General features: G+C 41.6%; 1 protein-coding gene across 2 annotated transcripts in view; it reads right to left on the bottom strand.

Annotated features, from left to right (window-relative positions):
- The window catches only part of WAS (WASP actin nucleation promoting factor), a 267,895-nt gene that overhangs the window by 168,667 nt on the left and 73,631 nt on the right, over positions 1–25,597 (bottom strand). For both annotated transcript variants that reach the window (XM_053696153.1, XM_053696154.1), the window contains one exon: positions 25,011–25,097. In XM_053696153.1, coding sequence (XP_053552128.1) covers positions 25,011–25,097 — 87 coding nt within the window. The remainder of the gene's footprint in view (positions 1–25,010; positions 25,098–25,597) is intronic.

A 25,597-nucleotide genomic window follows, 5' to 3' on the forward strand; every position in this document is an offset into this window, starting at 1 on the left:
ACAGTGGGGAAGCTCAGTAAACTGTTTTTAAACAGAAAAACGACAGCCATGTGGTAAAAATTATGCCCAATAAGTTTTATCACCAAGTACCTCAGAAAAAACGATTAACATGCCAGTAAACGTTTTATAATTGAAAATTGTGAAGTGTTATTAATAAGCCTGCTGCAAATCGCTATCACTGCAGTGAGGGCTCAAATATTACTTTAATATTGACAGTATTTTCTAAGTGAAATTCCATTCCCCAGAAATACCTCAGAGTATACATACATACTTATCAGCCTGATACCAGTCGCTACTACTGCATTTAAGGCTGTACTTACATTACATCAGTATTAGCAGTATTTTCTCAGTCAATTCCATTCCTTAGAAAATAATTTACTCCACATACCTCTTTGCAGGTGTGCCCTGCATGCTATCCCCTGTTCTGAAGTTACCTCACTCCTCAGAATGGCCGAGAATAGCAAGTGGATCTTAGTTACGACCGCTAAGATCATAGAAAACTCAGGCAGATTCTTCTTCTAATGCTGCCTGAGAACAAACAACACACTCCGGTGCCGTTTTAAAATAACAAACTTTTGATTGAAGGAATAAAAACTAAGTTTAACACACCACAGTCCTCTCACACGTCCTATCTTTAGTTAGGTGCAAGAGAATGACTGGATATGACGTAGAGGGGAGGAGCTATATAGCAGCTCTGCTTGGGTGATCCTCTTGCACTTCCTGTTAGGGAGGAGTTATAATCCCATAAGTAATGGATGACCCGTGGACTGACTACACTTAACAGGAGAAATAGTTGATCCCAGGTAATACTATCGAAAGCCTTATGGGCATCGACTGTCAGTAGAACAAAGTCTGAGTCTTGTTTTTCCTTTTTACTCTTTCCAGTTAATGCCTGTTTCCAGTTAATGCCTGAGACAGAATATTCTAATAACTCCTCAGAGTGTGAGATAATGTCTAATAGTCAGGATCCATCTTTGGACCTAGAATCTGATAGTGCTTCCTTTATTTTCATGATGGAACTTTTACACTCTTTGCTGCATGAAGTTTTATTGATTTTAGGGGTTCAAGAAACGGAAAATTCTGAATCAAAACCACTTAAACAACTAGATTTATTATCTAAAGCTCCTTCTAAGACATTGGAGCTTTTTCCTGTTCCTGAAGTAATCTCTGAGGCAATCTCCAAAAAAATGGAGTAAACATGGAGGTATGGAAATCCATTCCTAAGGTGGACAGTGCCATTTCTATTCTTGCTTAAATAAATGCTATTCCTTTAGAAGATAGTAATTCATTCAATGATCCTATAGATAGGAAGTTTGAGGACTATCATAGGAAGCCTTTTCAACAAGCAGATCTTATCTTCAGGCCAGCAGTCAGTGTGGTGTGACACCTTATTTCTTAAGATATCACTTTGGAAGAGATTCAATTGCTTCTTAAAATGATTAAGGTAGCTAACTCTTTCATTTGTGATGCAATTGTAAAAATTATTCACATTGATACTAGGGATACTGCTTTGGTGGTCCTCACCAGAAGGGCTTTGTGGCTCAAGTCTTGGTCTGCTGACATGATGTCAAAAGACAGACTTTTTTTCTTTACCTTTCCAAGGGAGGAGTCTATTTGGCCCAGGTATGAAAGTAATAATTTCCATTGTAACTGGCAGCAAGGGTTCTTTGACAAAAGACTAGAAGCAAAAATACATTTGCGGGAGCGGAGCCGGCAGCAACCAAGATGGTGGCGTAACGCCGGAGCTCCTTCTATGTGGCTACCAGATTCACTTATAATGCTGGACAATTCCTTAAATATATCACCAGCATTGGGCATCCAAACCGCTCAGACAGCGGCTCCCACACTGGAGATCCGAAGAAAATAACTCAGTGACATATATACGGCCGCAGCGGCTCCTGATATCCTAGCAGGCCTCACGGATCACGCTATGAGCCACGTGTCAGTTGATTGGGCGCATCAATACAGCTGAACAGCTAACCTCCCGGGAACCGGAGATAAAAAGCACAACTGACACAGATATAGAGTGGTGAGTCACGCTGGGGAGAACTCCCTAGATCTCCGCTAAGGGCCATATACTTTCCTACACTTGGCTGGTTTACAGCCTGACTAAGAAAGCCTCATAAAGTTTTGCGACTTGAAGGATACCTAAACTGCACTATTACAAGCAGCGGCAGAGAGACAAGGCAGCTTATGTTCAAGGCTAACCTAATAGGAGGTCTTTAGTAGCAGGGACACATATACTGCTAAGCAATATCATCTAGCACTCCTGGGGTAATAAAAAGTAAAAAATACATACATCCTGGTATATAAAAGCCTGCCATTTACCAGTTCACTTGCTATACCATATCAAATAAATCTCCAGTGAGGCCCATCCGCCTAACAAAGTAGATAATCTGGAAAGCAATAATCGAAGAAAGAGCCTTCGCATCCGCAGAATCCCAGAAAAAAGTCCTGCCTAAGGACTTCCCCACTTACCTATCGACTCTCTTTACCCACTTAAAAGGTGCCAACTCCTCTGACCCCATTCCATGGGATAGAGACCACAGGGCATTACGCCAGAAACCACCAGATTCGGCCCCTCCAAGGAATATTATAATAAAATTAAAAAATATCTGCGACAAAGAAAAACTACTGGGCCTTTCTCGAAAGAATCAACCTTTAAGATTCAGAGGGACAGTTCTCCAGTACTTTGCTGACCTTTCCCAAAGAACCCTTCAACAGAGAAAAGAATATGCCCCTTTAATGCAGCTCCTGTGACACCTCAGAAATTGCTGATTTCTGCAAGGCTCTAAACCTTGAGACACAGTTCGGGAGGGGTAAAAAAAAGAGGGGTCAGCATCCTTATTCACAAAGCAATCCCCTTAAAACTCCTACATCTAGATAGAGACACGGATACCTAGGGATATCAGAACTGATCTTTGGTAGGCCGATAACATTATTATATGTTTATGTACCGAACACAAATTACTTACCCATCTTTAAGTCATTGCTCTGCAGATACTTAGATTTGTCCAAAGGGATAGTATTCATAGGAGGGAATTTCAACTTTCCACTAGACTCCAACATAGATGTTTCAAACCCTAAGTCCCAGATCTCCAAAAAAAACACCAATTACTTCTGGAGAGCCCTCAAAGACCACAACCTGTACAACATATGGAGATTTGTCCATCCTGATAGAAGGGATTACATCTTTTTCTCCCACCCCAACCACACCATCAGCAGAATAGACCATATTCTCACAAACCAGGATGGTCTTTCCCTGTTCACTACCTCCACTATCTCACCGACAGCGTGGTCTGATCATTCAGCCGTTGATGTAAAGTTCCACTGGGCCAACACTACCACAAATTCCTTTAATTGGAGACTTGACGACTCCCTTTTAAGCAATCCAACATCTCTAGAGAAAAAAAAAAGCCTTGACTGCAAACGGAACAACACAGACTTAAACTACAGCAAGCCAGCACTCTACTTTTAATAAATCTACTTTCTTTTGTTGCTCAATGCATGGAAGCTGTGGGCCTAATGGTAGCTGCCTCAGTTGCCTAACAATCCTTCAACAGCAGAAGAGAACAACAAAGTCTCAAAGGATCTCCCTAGATTTTAAGAAGAAGGCTTTCTCAGTAGCCAGCATCTTCACCTAGAAAAATGGTCTTTAAACCAAGAGTTATTTGACCAGATAGTAAACCGATGCAGTCTGCCAGAGACAGACCACATGGCATCTGGCCTGAACCACATAATTCCACGCTATTGGGCCTGGTCTTGAGACCCTCAGATGGAGATGATAGATTATCTAGTGGTTCTTTGGTCTCTCAATCTCAGTTATCTTTTGTTCCATTTGTATTGCTTTACAGGATGATAGCCAGAATCAAACTAGAATGAGCGTCAGAAATTCTGATTGCTCAGGTGTGGCCTTGCAGGACTTGGTATGCAGAACTAATTCAAATGCCCTCATGTACACCTTGGCGTCTTCCTCTCAGAAAATACTTTCTTTCCCAAAGACCTTTCTTGCATTAGGATTTTTTGTGATAAAATGATTGATACATTAATTCAGGCCAGAAAGCCAGTCAACTGCTTGGAAAACCTTTTTATCCTGGTGTGGCAGGACAGTCTAGATAAAAGTTTATCAGCCAGGTCCTTTACGTGAGATTTCGATCGTTCTATACCACAAGAAAATTGCAAAGATTCCTGATAATTCAGACTTCTGCACAGGCCTTGATCAAAACTAAACCAGTTATTCCTCTAATAACTCCTCTATGGAACCTTACTCTGGGTTGAGTGTCCTTCAAGCCACTCCATTTGAACCTATGCATTGTTTAGAACTTCAACTTTGATCCTGGAAGGTTCTGTTTCTCTTGGCCATTTCTTCAGCCACTGGAGTTGCTGAACTTTCAGCTTAATCCTGCAAACCTCAATTTTATCAGGACAAGCTTATTTCTTTGACAAACTATTCCTTTCTACCCAAAGTTGTATTTAAAGAGCACCTTCTTCACAACCTTGATGTCATGAGAGCATTAAAGTTTTATGTTGAGTTGACAAAAAAATAAAACTTTCTTTTTCTTTTTAAAGACACTATGAGTCCACGGATCATCTTCATTACTTATGGGATATTCACATCCTAGTCAGCAGGAGGAGGCAAAGAGCACCACAGCTGTTAAATAGCTCCTCCCTTCCCTCCCACCCCAGTCATTATCTACGTTAGTGATAGGAAGAGGTAAAGTGAGGTGTTACTATAGATTCTTCAATCAAGAGTTTATTATTTTTAAAGTAGTGCAGTATTGTGCTGCTTTGTTCTAGGGTGTAGCCGTAGTCCATAGTCAGTCTCTTCAGTAGAGCTTTTGGTGACTTTAGAGCAATGGGAACTGGTGGGACATAATTCTCACTGCGCCTCCCATACATTCTGCTGCCCTTATTTTGATAGCCTAAGCAAACTTTACTCAGGCTCTATCATTTTCCACAGGGCTATAGGAGGGAGAGGACCTCTTACACCTGCTGGGCTGTTCTGCTGTTGGACAGCATTAAGGTAAGTGCTGACTTTTTATTCTGGGAATATTCAAAGACTCAGAGGAGAGTGGGCACTTATAATCAGATTTACACATAAGGCTCTGCAATATGGGGCTCTTTGTGATTTGGGACATTATGCTCTCTAAATATGGAGGGTTGTATTGACAGCTTAAGTACAGGCACTGGGGCTGGGAGTTAAGCTAAAACAATTTTTCACTTTAGTTTATTTTACTATGTGAAGCCGATCGGGTTGTGTGCTTTTTCTGACGCCCACGATGGGCGGGGCTTTTCTGAGGCCATGGTGGCAATCTTCAATGTTCCCTCCCAGGGAACTGAGATGGAGGGTATAGAGGGTCTATCAGAAGGCGAAATTTCAGATTCAGAGAGTTCATTGCCTTTCACTGATTCAGAGGTTGTCTCTTTCAGATTTAAACTAGAACACCTCCGCCTTTTACTCAGGAATGTTTTGGTTACCTTAGACGACTGATTCCACAGTAGTGGTCGCTCCTGCGAAGTCGAGTAAATTGGACAGCTATTTCGAAGTTTCTTCTTACTCAGATGTTTTTCCAGTTCCTAAGCGAGCTTCGGAGATTGTTTCTAAGGAATGGGAGGGACCAGGTATTATCTTCTCTCCATCTCCTATTTTCAAGAAGATGTTTCCTATAGCTGACACTGTCAGGGAAGCTTGGCAAACAGCTCCTAAGGTGGAAGGGGCTATTTCCACCTTAGCCAAGCGAACTACTATTCCCATTGAGGATACTTGTGCTTTAAAAGATCCCATGGACAAGAAGTTGGAGGGTCCACTTAAAAAGATTTATGTTCACCAGGGTCTGCTATTACAGCCGGCTGTGTGCATTGCTACTGTCACTAGTGCAGCAGCTTATTGGTTTGATGCTCTGTCCGAGTCTCTCAAGACTGAGACTTCCTTCGAGGAGATCCAAAATAGGATTCAAGCTCTGAAGTTGGCTAATGCCTTTATTACAGACGCTTCTCTGCAAATTACTAAATTGGCAGCTTAGAGTTCGGGGTTTTCTATCCTAGCCCGCAGAGCTTTATGGTTAAAACCTTGGTCTGCGGACGTGTCATCTAAGTCTAAGCTTCTAGCGATTCCTTACAAGGGGAAGACCTTGTTTGGACCTGGCCTGACAGAAACTATCTCTGATATCACGGGAGGTAAGGGCCATCTCCTTCCTCAGGATAAGAGAAACAAGCAGGAAGGACGACAGAGTAATTTTTGTTCCTTTCGAAATTTCAAGGGAAATTCTTTCTCTTCCTCCTCTAAACCAGAACAATCTAAGCCTACTTGGAGACCTAACCAGTCTTGGAACAAGGGTAAACAATCCAAGAAGCCTGCTGTTGAATCCAAAACAGCATGAAGGGCATGCCCTCGATTCGGGACCAGATCTAGTAGGGGGCAGACTTTCCTTTTTCATTCAGGCTTGGGTACAGGACATTCAGGATCCCTGGGCAATAGAAATAGTGTCTCAGGGATACAAACTGGAGTTCAAAAGTTTTCCTCCCCGAGGAAGATTTCTTATTTCAAGATTAACTGCGAGCCAGATAAAAAAAGAGGCGTTCTTACATTGTGTAAGAGACCTCTCCTCCCTGGGAGTAAATATTCCTGTTCCAGTACAGGAACAGGGGCAGGGTTTTTATTCAAATCTGTTTGTGGTTTCCAAAAAGGAGGAAGCCTTCAGACCTATCTTAGACCTCAAGAGTCTAAACAAGTTTCTCAGAGTTCCATCATTCAAGATGGAGACTATTCGTACCATTCTTCTATTGATCCAGGAGGGTCAATTTATGACGACAGTGGATATCTACATGTTCCTATCCACAGAGATCATCACAGGTTCCTGAGGTTTGCCTTTCTGGACAAACACTTTCAGTTTGTGGCTCTTTCTTTCGGCCTGGCCACGGCACCCAGAATTATCACAAAGGTTCTGGGGTCTCTGCTGGTGGTTCTAAGATTGTGGGGCATTGCGGTGGCACCTTATCTGGATGATATTCTAATCCAGGCGCCATCTTGTCAACAAGCAAGATCTCATACCGATATTGTGCTATCCTTCCTAAGAACTCACGGGTGGAAGGTAAATCTGGAAAAGAGTTCCTTAATTCCAAAGACAAGGGTGACCTTCTTGGGAACTCTAATCGATTCTATATCCATGAGAATTTTTCTGACAGAGGTCAGGAAATCAAAGATTCTGGATACCTGTCGAGCCCTTCAGTCCACTCCGTCAGTGGCTCAGTGCATGGAGGTAATCGGACTGATGGTGGCGGCAATGGACATCATCCCGTTTCCTCGGTTCCACCTCAGGCCTCTGCAGTTAGACATGCTCAGGCAGTGGAATGGAGATTATAACCCTGGAACAGGAGACGAGGGACTCTCTTCAATGGTGGTTGCCTCCGGATCATCTATCCCAGGGAACCTGCTTTCGCAGACCGTCCTGGGTGATTGTGACAACAGACATCAGCCTTCTAGGGTGGGGAGCTGTCTGGGGTTCCCTAAAGGCTCAGGGAGTATGGACTCAGGCAGAGTCTGTTCTTCCTATAAACATCCTGGAACTAAGAGTGATCTTCAATGCTCTTCTGGCCTGGCCTCAGTTGGCTTCAGCCCAGTTTATTAGATTCCAGTCGGACAACATAACGTCAATGGCTTACATCAATCATCAGGGAGGAACGAGGAGTTCCTTAGCGATGACCGAGGTAGCCAAGATAATCCGGTGGGCGGAGGCCCATTCTTGCCATGTGTCAGTGATCCACATCCCAGGGGTGGACAACTGGGAGGCGGACTTCCTGAGCAGGCAGACTTTTCACCCGGGAGAGTGGGAACTCCATCCGGGAGTGTTCTCCAACCTGATTCTCAAATGGGGTCGGCCGGAGTTAGATCTCATGGCATTTCATGGCATTTCGTCAGAATGCCAAGCTCCCAAGATACGGGTCGAGGTCCAGGGATCCCCAAGCAGAACTGATAGATGCTCTGGCGGTTCCTTGGCTCTTCAGCCTAGCATACATATTCCCCCGTTTGCACTTCTTCCTCGGGTCATTGCTCAAATCAAACAGGAGAAGGCATCTAGGGCTGCAACAACTAAATCGGTAAGTTTGATCATAATAATAGTTGTCAACAAATCTCATTATCAATTAGGTGGTCAGCGATTAGTTGGTCAGTTGCATAGCACCAGCTGCTTTAATCTGATGATCTACTGCAACTAAGATTTTTTCATCTTATTTTTTATCCGATTAATCGGACAGTAATCATCCGATTAATCAGATAGAAAAAAAATATATAAATAAAAATGTTTGCACAATACCATGTGCAGGAGTTAATCGGATTGAAGCAGCTGGTGCTGTGCAATTAACAAACTAATCGCTGACCACCTAATTGATAATGAGATTCTTTGACAACTATTTTTATGATCAATCTTACCGATTAGTTGTTGCAGCCCTAAAGGCATCCGTGATCCTCATTGCTCCTGCTTGTCCTCGCAGGATTTGGTATGAAGATCTGGTGGACATGTCATCTCTGACACCTTGGAGACTTCCGTTGAGGAAGGACCTTCTAATTCAAGGGCCCTTCCTTCACCCAAATCGAGTTTCTCTGAAGCTGACTGCTTGGAGATTGAACGCTTAATCTTATCCAAGCAGGGTTTTTCTGATTCGGTCATAGAGACCATGATTCAGGCTAGTAAGCCTGTCACTAGAAGGATTTACCATAAGATATGGCGTAAATATCTCTATTGGTGTGAATCCATGGGCTCCTCATGGAGTAGAGTTAGGATTCCCAGAATTTTGTCTTTTCTCCAAGAAGGTTTGGAGAAAGGTTTATTGACAAGTTCCCTGAAGGGTCAAATCTCTGCTTTATCTATTTTGTTACACAAATGTCTGACAGATGTCCCAGATGTACAATCTTTTTGTCAGGCCTTAGTTAGGATCAAACCAGTTACTCCTCCATGGAGTCTGAATTAAGTTATTTAAGTTCTTCAAGGGGCTAACTTTGAGCCTACATTCCTTAGATATTAAGTTATTATCCTGGAAAGTTTTATTTCTTGTTGCTATTTCTTCAGCTCGTAGAGTGTCTGAGCTCTCGGCGTTGCAATACACTTCCCCTTATCTTATTTTCCATTCAGATAAGGTAGTTTTGCATACTAAGCTAGGTTTTCTTCCTAAGGTTGTTTCAGATAGGAACATTAACCAGGAGATTGTCTTTTGCACAATTTGGACGTGGTCCGTGCTTTAAAATTTTATTTACAAAAAGAGAGAGGCGCCAAATAATAGAGCAGTATCGTCTGGGTGTAACAAAGGCACAGTTAGCAGCCCTTCCCCCAAATGCACAGACTACTCACAGACAATGTGGTAGAGATTGCCAGTGAAAGCAAGCCGGGACTGTTAGGGGTCGCCCGACAGACACGCTAGGGCTGGTGACGTCACAGGGGCTCGTCCGATCACGATGTTAACTCCTCTCGTCCGATCAGGATGTTAGCTCCTCCTGAACTCCCCCAAAGCAGGCTTAAGTTGTCCAGCCAAAGTGTATGGCTAGATTGGTTAGCGGGCAGTCAGCATAGTCTGTATTACTATATACCAGCGCAAGGTAAAAAGTAGAGCATTTTATTAAAACAAAGTAAAAGCAACAGCAACGCGTTTCTCAGCTGATAGCCGTTTCATCATGCTTTATTTACAAGTAACTAAGGATTTTCATCAGTCCTCTTCTTTGTTTGTAAATTTTCTCTGGAAAACGTAAGGGTCAGAAAGCTACGGCTACCTCTCTTTCTTTTTGGCTGAAGAGTATCATCCGTTTTGCATATGAGACTGCTGGACAGCAGCCTCCTGAAAGAGTTACGGCTCATTCCACTAGGGCTGTTGCTTCCTCATGGGCATTCAAAAATGAAGCTTCTGTAGAACAGATTTGCAAGGCTGCAACTTGGTCCTCTCTTCACACTTTTTCTAAATTCTATAAATTTGATATTTTTGCCTCGGCTGAGGCTGCTTTTGGGAGAAAGGTTCTTCAAGCAGTGGTGCCTTCCGTTTAGGTTCCCTGTCTTGTCCCTCCCTTATTCTCTGTGTCTTCTAGCTTGGGTATTGTATCCCATAAGTAATGAAGATAATCCGTGGACTAATCGTGTCTTTAAAAAGAAAAGAAAATTTATGCTTACCTAATAAATTTGTTTCTTTTTAGACACGATGAGTCCACGGCTCGCCCTGTTATTTTGAGATAGGTTTTTAATTATTGTAAACTTCAGACACCTCTGCACCTTGGCTTTTCCTTTCTCTTCCTAACTTCGGTCGAATGACTGGAGTGGGAGGGAAGGGAGGAGCTATTTAACAGCTCTGCTGTGGTGCTCTTTGCCTCCTCCTGCTGACCAGGAGGTGAATATCCCATAAGTAATGAAGATGATCCGTGGACTCATCATGTCAAAAAAGAAATACATTTATCAGGTAAGCATACATTTTTATTTTTGTTTATCCATTTTTCTGGACCTCACAAAGTGGCTCAAAGCTTTAATTTGCAAGACATATTTGGCCATAGGGAAAAACTCCCCCTGAATGCATTACTTCTCATTCCACTAAAGCAGTAGCACATTTTTGGGCTTTTCGTCATGAATCTTCTATGGACCAGATTTGCAAGGTGGCTACTTAGTCTTCTCTACACACTTTTATTAAAATGTACCACTTTGTGTATGCCTCTTCTGAGGCAGTTTCTGGCAGGAAAGTACTGCACTGCATGATCAGTAACTTCCTGCCTTAGCTATATGGCCCCCCAAATATGGAGGTCTCGTGGACGTCACTGCTAAGATATAAGATCCCACATATGATGACCTTGTGGACTCTTATGTGTCTTATGATAGAAAACAAAATATATCCTTAATACAACAAAACAAAGGGAAGTGATCCCAGAATTGCTGGAAAAGGCAAAAATGCTAATGTCTCCCAGCTGACCTTGTTGTCTATATTATAGAAAGAGGTAACTGGCTGGGAGTGTGCTTAGAACATATTACAACATTTAAATCAAAGAAAAAAAAACCTATTAAGAGAATAGGGAAAAGTATGCTCTTTCTACACATAAAGTTTATATTTTTCCACTTAAATTTAACTTTTACTAGTTGTAGTTAAAAAGGCAGCAGAAATAGAAGTTATATCTAGCATGCCAGAAAAATAGTTAAAAACACAGCTCTGTAACTGTGACTTGTATAAAGTACTTCAATGTTGCTGATTTTAGGTTGTTTATCACATATGAGGAGGAGGGGAAGAATCAATGATATTAGGTAAATGTAAGAGCCTCTATTTAGGAGCTGTGTCCTGTATTGCCCTATATTAGGGTAGATAAGCCGCTTTTTTACACTAAATATGCTATAAATCCCTTCCCCATCCTTCCCACAATATGTCCCAAATGTCAACAAATAAAATTATCAATTTAGTAGATAGTCTGAAATTAACAGAGTGCAGTTAAAATAAACACGAAGCCCCTGACGCGGTCGCGTTTCACTTATCCTCAGAGGAGGAAGCGTATAAGTGAAACGCGACCGCGTCAGGTGCTTTGTGTTTATTTTAACTGCACTCTGTTAATTTTAGACTATCTACTAAATTGATATTTTTATTTCTTTCATGTAATTAGCAAGAGTCCATGAGCTAGTGACGTATGGGATATACATTCCTACCAGGAGGGGCAAAGTTTCCCAAACCTTAAAATGCCTATAAATACACCCCTCACCACACCCACAATTCAGTTTTACAAACTTTGCCTCCGATGGAGGTGGTGAAGTAAGTTTGTGCTAGATTCTACGTTGATATGCGCTCCGCAGCAAGTTGGAGCCCGGTTTTCCTCTCAGCGTGCAGTGAATATCAGAGGGATGTGAGGAGAGTATTGCCTATTTGAATGCAGTGATCTCCTTCTACGGGGTCTATTTCATAGGTTCTCTGTTATCGGTCGTAGAGATTCATCTCTTACCTCCCTTTTCAGATCGACGATATACTCTTATATATACCATTACCTCTGCTGATTCTCGTTTCAGTACTGGTTTGGCTTTCTACAAACATGTAGATGAGTGTCCTGGGGTAAGTAAATCTTATTTTCTGTGACACTCTAAGCTATGGTTGGGCACTTTGTTTATAAAGTTCTAAATATATGTATTCAAACATTTATTTGCCTTGACTCAGAATGTTCAACATTCCTTATTTTTCAGACAGTCAGTTTCATATTTGGGATAAATGCATTTGTTTCAATTATTTTTTCTTACCTTAAAAAATTTGACTTTTTCCCTGTGGGCTGTTAGGCTCGCGGGGGCAGAAAATGCTTCATTTTATTGCGTCATTCTTGGCGCGGACTTTTTTGGCGCAAAATTTTTTTTTTTCTGTTTCCGGCGTCATACGTGTCGCCGGAAGTTGCGTAATTTTTTGACTTTTTTTGCGTCAAAAATGTCGGCGTTCTGGATGTGGCGTCATTTTTGGCGCCAAAAGCATTTAGGCGCCAAATAATGTGGGCGTCTTTTTTGGCGCTAAAAAATATGGGCGTCACTTTTGTCTCCACATTATTTAAGTCACATTATTTATTGCTTCTGGTTGCTAGAAGCTTGTTCACTGGCATTTTTTTCCCATTCCTGAAACTGTCATTTAAGGAATTTGATCAATTTTGCTTTATATGTTGTTTTTTTCTTTTACATATTGCAAGATGTTCCACGTTGCAACTGAGTCAGAAGATACTTCAGGAAAATCACTGCCCAGTGCTGGAGCTACCAAGCTAAGTGTATCTGCTATAAACTTTTGGTATCTGTTTCTCCAGCTGTTGTTTGTATTGCATGTCATCTCAAACTTATTAATGCAGATAAAATTTCCTTTAGTACTGTTACATTACCTGTTGCTGTTCCGTCAACATATAATTTTCAGAGTGTTCCTGATAACATAAGAGATTTTATTTTTTAAATCCATTAAGAAGGCTATGTCTGTTATTTCTCCTTCTAGTATACATAAAAGTCTTTTAAAACTTCTCTTTTTTCAGATGAATTTTTAAATGAACATCATCATTCTGATACTGATAATGGTTCTTCTGGTTCAGAGGTTTCTGTCTCAGAGGTTGATGCTGATAAATCTTTGTATTTGTTCAAGATGGAATTTATTCGTTCTTTACTTAAAGAAGTATTATTTGCATTAGAAATAGAGGATTCTGGTCCTCTTGATACTAAATGTAAACGTTTAAATAAGGTTTTTAAATCTCCTGTAGTTATTCCAGAAGTGTTTTATCTCCCTGATGCTATTTCTGAAGTAATTTCCAGGGAATGGAATAATTTGGGTAATTTATTTACTCCTTCTAGACGTTTAAGCAATTATATCCTGTGCCATCTGACAGATTAGAGTTTTTTGGGACAAAAATCCCTAAGGTTATGGGGCTGTCTCTACTCCTGCTAATGTACTACTATTCCTACGGCAGATAGTACTTCATTTAAGGATCCTTTAGATAGGAAAATTGAATCCTTTCTAAGAAAAGCTTACTTATGTTCAGGTAATCTTCTTAGACCTGCTATATTTTTAGCGGATGTTGCTGCAGCTTCAACTTTTTGGTTAGAAGCTTTAGCGCAACAAGTAACAGATCATAATTTTATAGCATTATTATTATTCTATAACATGCTAATAATTTTATTGGTGATACCATCTTTTGATATCATTAGAGTTGATGTCAGGTATATGTCTCTAGCTATTTTAGCTAGAAAAGCTTTATGGATTAAACTTGGAATGCTGATATGTCTTCTAAGTCAACTTTGCTTTCCCTTTCTTTCCAGGGTAAATAATCATTTTCGTTCCTTTCCTCACAACAAGGAACAAAAGCCTGATCCTTCATCCTCAGGAGCGGTATCAGTTTGGAAACTATTTCCAGTTTGGAATATATCCAAGCCTTATAGAAACCTATAGCCAGCTCCTAAGTACCTATGAAGGTGCGGCCCTTATTCCAGCTCAGCTGGTATGGGGCAGATTACGTTTTCTTCAAAGAAATTTGGATCAATTCCGTTCTCAATCTCTGGTTTCAGAACATTGTTTCAGAAAGGTACAGAATTGGCTTCAAGTTAAGGCCTCCTGCTAAGAGATTTTTTTCTTTCCCGTGTCCCAGTTAACACAGCAAAGGCTCAGCATTTCTGAAATGTGTTTCAGATCTAGAGTTGGCTGGAGTATTTATGCCAGTTCCAGTTCTGGAACAGGGGCTGGGGTTTTATTTTATCTCTTCATTGTACCAAAGAAGGTCAATTCGTTCAGACCAGTTCCGGATCTATCATTATTGAATCGTTATGTTAGGATACCAACATTCAAGATGGTTACTGTAGGACTATCCTGCCTTTTGTTTAGCAAGGGCATTATATGTCTACAATAGATTTACAGGATGTGTATCTGCATATTCCGATTCATCCAGATCACTTTTAGTGTCTGAGATTCTCTTTTTAGACAAGCATTACCAGTTTTTTGGCTCTACCGTTTGGCCTAGCCTCAGTTCCAAGAATTTTTTTCAAAGGTTCTCGGTGCCCTTCTTTCTGTAATCAGAGAACAGGGTTTTGGTATTTCCTTATTTGGACGATATCTTGGTACTTGCTCAGTCTTCTCATTTTCGAAGAATCTCATACGAATCGACTTGTGTTGTTTCTTCAAGTTCATGGTTGGAGGATCAATTTACCAATCAATTCATTGATTCCTCAGACAAGGGTAACCTTTTTAGGTTTCTAGATAGATTCAGTGTCTATGACTCTGTCCTTGTCAGACAAGAGAAGTTTAACATTGATATCAGCTTGTCAAAACCTTCAGTCACAATCATTCCCTTTGGTAGCCTTATGCATGGAAATGTTGGGTCTTAGGACTGCCGCATCAGATGCGATCTCCTTTGCTCGTTTTCACATGCGACCTCTTCAGCTCTGTATGCTGAACCAATGGTGCAGGGATTACTCAAAGATATCTCAATTAATATCTTTAAACCGATTTTACGACACTCTCTGACATGGTAGACAGATCACCATCGTTTAGTTCAGGGGGCTTCTTGTTCTTCCGACCTGGACTATAATCTCAACAGATGCATGTCTTACAGGTTGGGGAGCTGTGTGGGGGTATCTGACGGCACAAGGGGTTTGGGAATCTCAGGAGGTGAGATTTCCGATCAATATTTTGGAACTCCGTGCAATTTTCAGAGCTCTTCAGTCTTGGCCTCTTCTGAAGAGAGAGTTGTTCATTTGTTTTCAGATAGACAATGTCACAACTGTGGCATACATCAATCATCAAGGAGGGACTCACAGTCCTCTGGCTATGAAAGAAGTATCTCGAATTTTGGTTTGGGCGGAATCCAGCTCCTGTCTAATCTCTGCGGTTCATATCCCAGGTATGGACAATTGGAAAGCGGATTATCTCAGTCGCCAAACGTTGCATCCGGGCGAATGGTCTCTTCACCCAGAGGTATTTCTTCAGATTATTCAAATGTGGGAACTTCCAGAAATAGATCTGATGGCTTCTCATCTAAACAAGAAACTTCCCAGGTATCTGTCCAGATCCCGGGATCCTCAGGCGGAGGCAGTGGATGCATTATCACTTCCTTGGAAGTATCATCCTGCCTATATCTTTCCGCCTCTAGTTCTTCTTCCAAGAGTAATCTCCAAGATTCTGAAGGAATGCTCGTTTGTTCTGCTGGTAGCTCCGGCATGGCCTCACAGGTTTTGGTATGCGGATCTTGTCCGGATGGCCTCTTGCCAACCGTGGACTCTTCCGTTAAGACCAGACCTTCTGTCTCAAGGTCCTTTTTTCCATCAGGATCTGAAATCCTTAAATTTAAAGGTATGGAGATTGAACGCTTGATTCTTGGTCAAAGAGGTTTCTCTGACTCTGTGATTAATACTATGTTTCAGGCTCGTAAATCTGTATCCAGAGAGATATATTATAGAGTCTGGAAGACTTATATTTCTTGGTGTCTTTCTCATCATTTTTCTTGGCATTCTTTTAGAATACCGAGAATATTACAGTTTCTTCAGGATGGTTTAGATAAGGGTTTGTCCGCAAGTTCCTTGAAAGGACAAATCTCTGCTCTTTCTGTTCTTTTTCACAGAAAGATTGCTATTCTTCCTGATATTCATTGTTTTGTACAAGCTTTGGTTCGTATAAAGCCTGTCATTAAGTCAATTTCTCCTCCTTAGAGTTTGAATTTGGTTCTGGGGGCTCTTCAAGCTCCTTCATTTGAACCTATGCATTCATTGGACATTAAATTACTTTCTTGGAAAGTTTTGTTCCTTTTGGCCATCTCTTCTGCCAGAAGAGTTTCTGAATTATCTGCTCTTTCTTGTGAGTCTCCTTTTCTGATTTTTCATCAGGATAAGGCGGTGTTGCGAACTTCTTTTGAATTTTTACCTAAGTTGTGAATTCCAACAACATTAGTAGAGACATTGTGGTTCCTTCATTATGTCCTAATCCTAAGAATTCTAAGGAGAAATCGTTGCATTCTTTGGATATTGTTAGAGCTTTGAAATATTATGTTGAAGCTACTAAGTCTTTCCGAAAGACTTCTAGTTTATTTGTTATCTTTTCCGGTTCTAGAAAGGCCAGAAAACTTCTGCCATTTCTTTGGCATCTTGGTTGAAATCTTTAATTCATCTTGCCTATGTTGAGTCGGGTAAAACTCCGCCTCAGAGGATTACAGCTCATTCTACTAGGTCAGTTTCTACTTCCTGGGCGTTTAGGAATGAAGCTTCGGTTGATGAGATTTGCAAAGCGGCAACTTGGTCCTCTTTGCATACTTTTACCAAATTCTACCATTTTGATGTATTTTCTTCTTCTGAAGCAGTTTTTGGTAGAAAAGTACTTCAGGCAGCGGTTTCAGTTTGAATCTTCTGCTTATGTTTTTCATTAAACTTTATTTTGGGTGTGGATTATTTTCAGCAGGAATTGGCTGTCTTTATTTTATCCCTCCCTCTCTAGTGACTCTTGTGTGGAAAGATCCACATCTTGGGTAGTCATTATCCCATACGTCACTAGCTCATGGACTCTTGCTAATTACATGAAAGAAAACATAATTTCTTCTGTTAAGTGTGATCAGTCCACGGGTCATCATTACTTCTGGGATATTACTCCTCCCCAACAGGAAGTGCAAGAGGATTCACCCAGCAGAGCTGCATATAGCTCCTCCCCTCTACGTCACTCCCAGTCATTCTCTTGCACCCAACGACTAGATAGGATGTGTGAGAGGACTATGGTGATTTTATTTAGTTTTATTTCTTCAATCAAAAGTTTGTTATTTTTAATAGCACCGCAGTGTGTTATTCCTTCTCTGGTAGAGTTTGAAGAAGAATCTACCAGAGTTTTTTCTATGATTTTAGCCGGAGTAGTTAAGATCATATTGCTGTTTCTCGGCCATCTGAGGAGAGGTAAACTTCAGATCAGGGGACAGCGGGCAGATTAATCTGCAAAGAGGTATGTAGCAGCTTTTATTTTCTGACAATGGAATTGATGAGAAAATCCTGCCATACCAATATAATATCATGTATGTATATTTTACATTTGAGTATTCTGGGGAATGGTACTTCACTGGAATTACACTGTGTATATAAGTCTTTAGCCTATTTGCAAGCAACAGGCTTTTTAATAACTCTTAATTTATGTTAAACGTTTTTGCTGGAATGTAAAATCGTTTTCATTTTCTGAGGTACTGGGTGAATAAAATGTTTGGGCACTATTTTTCCACTTGGCAGTTGCTTGATCTAATTCTGACAGTTTACTGATCTCTCTCACTGTTGTGTGTGAGGGGGAGGGGCCTTTTTTTGGCGCTTTTGCTACGCATCAAAAATTTCAGTCAGAAGCTCATTGTTTTTTCCTGCATGTTCCGGTTCATCTTACAGAACTCAGGGGTCTTCAAAGCTTGTTTGAGGGAAGTAATCTTCACAACAGAGCTGTGAGATTGTAGTTGACTGTGATAAAAGAACGTTTATTCTTTAACTTTTTATGCCATCAGGGTTAGTTATTCTTTGCTAATGGGAACAAGCCTTTGCTAAAATTGTGTTTTGTTTTCACAAAGTTTGATGCTGTAACCTTTCAGTTTATTGATTTCAACTGTCATATATCCTTCTGTGCTTCTTAGGCACAGTACGTTTTTCATTGTATTTTACTTGAATAATATTTCCAAGTTGCTAGTTTAGTTGCTAGTGTGTTAAACATGTCTGATTCAGAGGATGAGACCTGTACTATTTGTGCTAACGCCAAAGTGGAGCCCAATAGAAATTTATGTACTAACTGTATTGATGCTACTTTAAATAAAAGTCAATCTGTACAAATTGAACAAATTTCACCAAACAACGAGGGGAGAGTTATGCCGACTAACTCGCCTCACGTGACAGTACCTGCATCTCCCGCTCGGGAGGTGCGCGATATTGTGGCGCCCAGTACATCTGGGCGGCCATTACAAATAACATTACAAGATATGGCTACTGTTATGACTGAGGTTTTGGCTAAATTACCAGAGCTAAGAGGCAAGCGTGATCACTCTGGGGTGAGAACAGAGTGCGCTGATAATGCTAGGGCCATGTCAGATACTGCGTCACAACTTGCAGAACATGAGGACGGAGAGCTTCATTCTGCGGCTGACGGTTCTGATCCAAACAGATTGGATTCAGATATTTCAAATTTTAAATTTAAGCTGGAAAACCTCCGTGTATTACTAGGGGAGGTGTTAGCGGCTCTGAATGATTGTAACACAGTTGCAATACCAGAGAAAATGTGTAGGTTGGATAAATATTTTGCTGTACCAACAAGTACTGACGTTTTTCCTATACCTAAGAGACTAACTGAAATTATTACTAAGGAGTGGGATAGACCCGGTGTGCCGTTCTCACCCCCTCCGATATTTAGAAAGATGTTTCCAATAGACACCACCACACGGGACTTATGGCAAACGGTCCCTAAGGTGGAGGAGCAGTTTCTACTTTAGCTAAGCGTACCACTATCCCGGTGGAGGATAGCTGTGCCTTTTCAGATCCAATGGATAAAAAGTTAGAGGGTTACCTTAAGAAAATGTTTGTTCAACAAGGTTTTATATTGCAACCCCTTGCATGCATTGCGCCGGTCACGGCTGCAGCGGCATTCTGGATTGAGTCTCTGGAAGACAACCTTAGTTCAGCTACTCTGGACGACATTACGGACAAGCTTAGAATCCTTAAGCTAGCTAATTCATTCATTTCGGAAGCCGTAGTACATTTAACTAAACTTACGGCTAAGAATTCCGGATTCGCCATTCAGGCGCGCAGAGCACTGTGGCTAAAATCCTGGTCAGCTGATGTAACTTCTAAGTCCAAATTACTTAATATACCTTTCAAAGGGCAGACCTTATTTGGGCCCGGTTTGAAAGAAATTATCGCTGACGTTACAGGAGGTAAGGGCCACGCCCTGCCTCAAGACAGAGCCAAACCTAAGGCTAGACAGTCTAATTTCCGTTCCTTTCGGAATTTCAAAGCAGGAGCAGCATCAACTTCCACTGCTCCAAAACAAGAAGGATCTGTTGCTCGCTACAGACAAAGCTGGAGACCTAACCAGTCTTGGAACAAGGGCAAGCAGGCCAGGAAACCTGCTGCTGCCCCTAAAACAGCATGAATTGAGGGCCCCCGATCCGGGATCGGATCTAGTGGGGGGCAGACTTTCTCTCTTCGCTCAGGCTTGGGCAAGAGATGTCCAGGACCCCTGGGCGCTAGAGATAATATCTGAGGGATACCTTCTGGACTTCAAATTCTCTCCTCCAAGAGAGAGATTTCATCTGTCAAGGTTGTCAACAAACCAAACAAAGAAAGAGGCATTTCTACGCTGCGTACAGGAACTTTTGTTAATGGGAGTAATCCATCCAGTTCCACGGTCGGAACAGGGACAAGGGTTTTACTCAAATCTGTTTGTGGTTCCCAAAAAATAGGGAACTTTCAGACCAATCCTGGATTTAAAGATCCTAAACAAATTCCTAAGAGTTCCATCGTTCAAAATGGAGACTATTCGGACAATTTTACCCATGATCCAAAAGGGTCAGTACATGACCACAGTGGATTTAAAGGATGCTTATCTTCACATACCAATTCACAAAGATCATTACCGGTATCTAAGGTTTGCCTTCCTAGACAGGCATTACCAGTTTGTAGCTCTTCCTTTCGGATTGGCTACAGCTCCAAGAATCTTCACAAAGGTTCTGGGTGCTCTTCTGGCGGTACTAAGACCGCGGGGAATCTCGGTAGCTCCGTACCTAGACGACATTCTGATACAAGCTTCAAGCTTTCAAACTGCCAAGTCTCATACAGAGTTAGTACTGGCTTTTCTAAGGTCACATGGATGGAAGGTGAACGAAAAGAAAAGTTCACTCGTTCCACTCACAAGAGTTCCCTTCCTGGGGACTCTTATAGATTCTGTAGAAATGAAGATTTACCTGACAGAGGACAGGTTAACAAGACTTCAAAGTGCTTGCCGCACCCTTCATTCCATTCAACACCCGTCAGTGGCTCAATGCATGGAGGTAATCGGCTTAATGGTAGCGGCAATGGACATAGTTCCCTTTGCTCGCTTACACCTCAGACCACTGCAACTGTGCATGCTAAGTCAGTGGAATGGGGATTACTCAGATTTGTCCCCTTCTCTGAATCTGGATCAAGAGACCAGAAATTCTCTTCTATGGTGGCTTTCTCGGCCACATCTGTCCAGGGGGATGCCATTCAGCAGACCAGACTGGACAATTGTAACAACAGACGCCAGCCTTCTAGGTTGGGGTGCCGTCTGGAATTCTCTGAAAGCTCAGGGACAATGGAGTCAGGAGGAGAGTCTCCTGCCAATAAACATTCTGGAATTGAGAGCAGTTCTCAATGCCCTCCTGGCTTGGCCCCAGTTGACAACTCGGGGGTTCATCAGGTTTCAGTCGGACAACATCACGACGGTAGCTTACATCAACCATCAGGGAGGGACAAGAAGCTCCCTAGCAATGATGGAAGTATCAAAGATAATTCGCTGGGCAGAGTCTCACTCTTGCCACCTGTCAGCAATCCACATTCCGGGAGTGGAGAACTGGGAGGCGGATTTCTTAAGTCGTCAGACTTTTCATCCGGGGGAGTGGGAGCTTCATCCGGAGGTCTTTGCCCAAATACTTCGACGTTGGGGCAAACCAGAGATAGATCTCATGGCGTCTCGACAGAACGCCAAGCTTCCTCGTTACGGGTCCAGATCCAGGGATCCAGGAGCAGTCCTGATAGATGCCCTGACAGCACCTTGGGACTTCAGGATGGCTTACGTGTTTCCACCCTTCCCGATGCTTCCTCGATTGATTGCCAGAATCAAACAGGAGAGAGCATCAGTGATTCTAATAGCACCTGCATGGCCACGCAGGACTTGGTATGCAGACCTGGTGGACATGTCATCCTGTCCACCTTGGTCTCTACCTCTGAAACAGGATCTCCTGATTCAGGGTCCTTTCAAACATCAAAACCTAACTTCTCTGAAGCTGACTGCTTGGAAATTGAACGCTTGATTTTATCAAGACGTGGGTTTTCTGAGTCAGTTATTGATACCTTAATACAGGCTAGGAAGCCTGTTACCAGAAGGATTTACCATAAGATATGGCGTAAATACCTATATTGGTGTGAATCCAAAGGTTACTCTTGGAGTAAGGTTAGGATTCCTAGGATATTGTCTTTTCTACAAGAAGGTTTAGAAAAGGGTTTTTTCTGCTAGTTCATTAAAGGGACAGATTTCAGCTCTGTCCATTCTGTTACACAAACGTCTGTCTGTTTAAAACTGTTGCTCCGCCATGGAGCTTAAACCTTGTTCTTAACGTTTTACAGGGCGTTCCGTTTGAACCCCTTCATTCCATTGATATAAAGTTATTATCTTGGAAAGTTCTATTTTTAATGGCTATTTCCTCGGCTCGAAGAGTCTCTGAGTTATCAGCCTTACATTGTGATTCTCCTTATTTGATTTTTCATTCGGATAAGGTAGTTCTGCGTACTAAACCTGGGTTCTTACCTAAGGTAGTCACTAACAGGAATATCAATCAAGAAATTGTTGTTCCTTCTTTGTGTCCAAACCCTTCTTCGAAGAAGGAACGTCTACTGCACAATCTGGACGTAGTTCGTGCCCTAAAATTTTACTTACAAGCAACTAAGGAATTTCGACAAACGTCTTCTCTGTTTGTCGTTTACTCTGGTCAGAGGAGAGGTCAAAAGGCTTCTGCTACCTCTCTTTCCTTTTGGCTTCGTAGCATAATACGTTTAGCTTATGAGACTGCTGGACAGCAGCCTCCTGAAAGAATTACAGCTCATTCTACTAGAGCTGTGGCTTCCACTTGGGCCTTCAAGAATGAGGCCTCTGTTGAACAGATTTGCAAGGCTGCAACTTGGTCTTCGCTTCATACTTTTTACAAATTTTACAAATTTGACACTTTTGCTTCCTCAGAGGCTATTTTTGGGAGAAAGGTTCTTCAGGCAGTGGTTCCTTCTGTATAAAGAGCCTGCCTATCCCTCCCGTCATCCGTGTACTTTTGCTTTGGTATTGGTATCCCAGAAGTAATGATGACCCGTGGACTGATCACACTTAACAGAAGAAAACATAATTTATGCTTACCTGATAAATTCCTTTCTTCTGTAGTGTGATCAGTCCACGGCCCGCCCTGTTTTTTTTTTTAAGGCAGGTAAATATTTTTTAAATTATACTCCAGTCACCACTACACCCTTGGCTTCTCCTTTCTCGTTGGTCCTTGGTCGAATGACTGGGAGTGACGTAGAGGGGAGGAGCTATATGCAGCTCTGCTGGGTGAATCCTCTTGCACTTCCTGTTGGGGAGGAGTAATATCCCAGAAGTAATGATGACCCGTGGACTGATCACACTACAGAAGAAAGGAATTTATCAGGTAAGCATAAATTATGTTTTATGTAAGAACTTACCTGATAAATTCATTTCTTTCATATTAGCAAGAGTCCATGAGGCCCGCCCTTTTTTGTGGTGGTTATGATTTTTTTGTATAAAGTACAATTATTCCAATTCCTTATTTTATATGCTTTCGCACTTTTTTCTTATCACCCCACTTCTTGGCTATTCGTTAAACTGAATTGTGGGTGTGGTGAGGGGTGTATTTATAGGCATTTTAAGGTTTGGGAAACTTTGCCCCTCCTGGTAGGAATGTATATCCCATACGTCACTAGCTCATGGACTCTTGCTAATATGAAAGAAATTAATTTATCAGGTAAGTTCTTACATAAATTATGTTTTGTTGTTGTAACATTTGTTGTAACATTTGGGACAGATTGTGGGAAGGATGGGGAAGGGATTTATAGCATATTTAGTGTAAAAAAAGGGGCTTATCTACCCTAATATAGGGCAATACAGGACACAGCTCCTAAATAGAGGCTCTTACATTTACCTAATATTATTGATTCTTCCCCTCCTCCTCATATGTGATAAACAACCAAAAATCAGCAACATTGAAGTACTTTATACAAGTCACAGTTACAGAGCTGTGTTTTTAACTATTTTTCTGGCACGCTAGATATAACTTCTATTTCTGCTGCCTTTTTTAACTACAACTAGTACAAGTTAAATTTTAAGTGGAAAAATATAAACTTTATGTGTAGAAAGAGAATACTTTTCCCTATTCTCTTAATAGTTTTTTTTTTCTTCCTTGTACAGTATACAGTTGGTGAGAAAATTTGTTTTGCACTTCATTTGCAACACTTTATATTTCCTGCTTTTCTAGTTTCCTTCCATCTACTTATGCATGATTGAGGGATTCTGGGAGTGTGGGAGGTATTAAAGCTATGGTATGTAGGGATATTTTTGCCTCCGCCTAGTGGACTGGAGTGTAATCTAACATGTTATGAACTTGTGGACTCTCATCATCCAGAAATAAATAAATTTATTATGTAGGCAGCAATTTTGTTTTTGAGGTGGTTTAGTGTTCTGTGGCATTTTTGTGTTAGGTGGTGGCATCGGAGGTGGGGTCTGTTTCTTTATTGGAGTGGGGAGGTTAAGTTTTAGGGAGCAGGTTTGCAGACCTCCCAATTGTCCCTATCTGAGAGGATCAGTCCCTAATTCTGAGCTATGTCCCACTGAAACAGCTATATTTCCCTATTTACAGAATTTCTTTTAGCCCCACCCACAGACCACCCAGGCATGCCCATTATAGCACACATTATCCACTCGGGACCCCACCCCCTCTTAACATGGCCTAGCCCAAAAATGGCAACACCTCCTCAAATTCCAGAGACCCTAATACCTAGCCACAAATATTGGAAAGTATGGTTTTGTGGTGGGGAATTTTGTGATGGATCACTTAGGTATTAGAAGGTCACTGCTGTAGGCAACTTGCAAAATCAGAATTGGGCCAGATATAGTAAATAGCAATGAAGCGGCTTGGTCGTGATTAGGAAGAGTAGAAATTGTGGAGCCTGGTCATGGTTAGAGGGAGGTCAGGTCTGAGGCAAGCACTATGTACAAGGTTGGGAAAGCAAAACGAAGAGGGGGGTATTGTATCTTCTGGAAGAAAATGCTTGGGAAATATCAATATATGTTTGTTGCAACAGTTTTGTGTGGCTGGATTTAGAATGCATATTAACTGCAATCAAAAGAGACTGGATTGTTGGTATGTAGAGACCCTACTGTTACAATGTGCGGATAACTGTAATTTAGACCACAGTCTGTCCCTTCCAGTTACTGCACACAGGCTTCCCCCACCATTGATGCAACAATACACACATACAGTATCTTCATCTTGGGGCATCTTGGGACTTTATTCGTTTTGGAGGAAGAAAGAAGTTGCTGCAACTGGAAGGTGTTTCTATATATCCTCTTTTGGGACTTTTTGCTATTGGACTGCTATTCATATCTGTTGGACTTATAGCGCCTCTGGATTTCCCTTTTTATTTGGAGTTTGTTGTCCTGCCCCCGTAGTAAGTGAATGTATGCATAGCCTATCCTCTCCCGTCACCACACACGGACAAACACTATACCCCTTAGTTGCCTCTCCATTCCCCAATAAATTAATACAAAATGAGACTCACGTCTGAGGGAAAGGTGTGAAAAAATGGCCGAGGTGTGATATACATCAGTTGTTGATACAGCTCCTGCTCCCATAACATTTTCTCTTCCTGCAAGAGACACATATGAAAAGATTTAATCAAACTACCATAATTTAGTATTTTCTAGTTATGACAGATTTGTACACATGAGTAATTAGTACACTACAGAAAAAATATTTTTGAAGGGAGAGGGAGAAAAAGGTTGGGGCAGGGTGGGGGCCCCTAAATAACAACTATGGGGAAGGAACAACTACACTGCAGCTAAAATAATAACTAAATTAAAAATATATAAATTGGATACTGGCAGACAGCTGCCAGTACCAAAGATTGCCATCATTAGTGGAAGGGGGGAGTGTTAGAGAGCTGTTTGGGAGGTGAGAGGGTTGAGGGAGATCACTACACACAGAAAAAAATAATAATTAAAAAAAAAAGACCTAAACTGCTTACTGGCAGACTGTCTGCCAATACCTAATATGGTGAAGATAAGTGTGGGTGGGGTGGGGGGGGAGAGCTGTTTGGGAGGGATCAGGGAAGTGGGAGTTGTCAGGTAGGTGGGTCATACATACAGT

Source organism: Bombina bombina, chromosome 12 (assembly GCF_027579735.1).
Source record: "Bombina bombina isolate aBomBom1 chromosome 12, aBomBom1.pri, whole genome shotgun sequence".
Taxonomy (NCBI): Eukaryota; Metazoa; Chordata; class Amphibia; order Anura; family Bombinatoridae; genus Bombina; species Bombina bombina.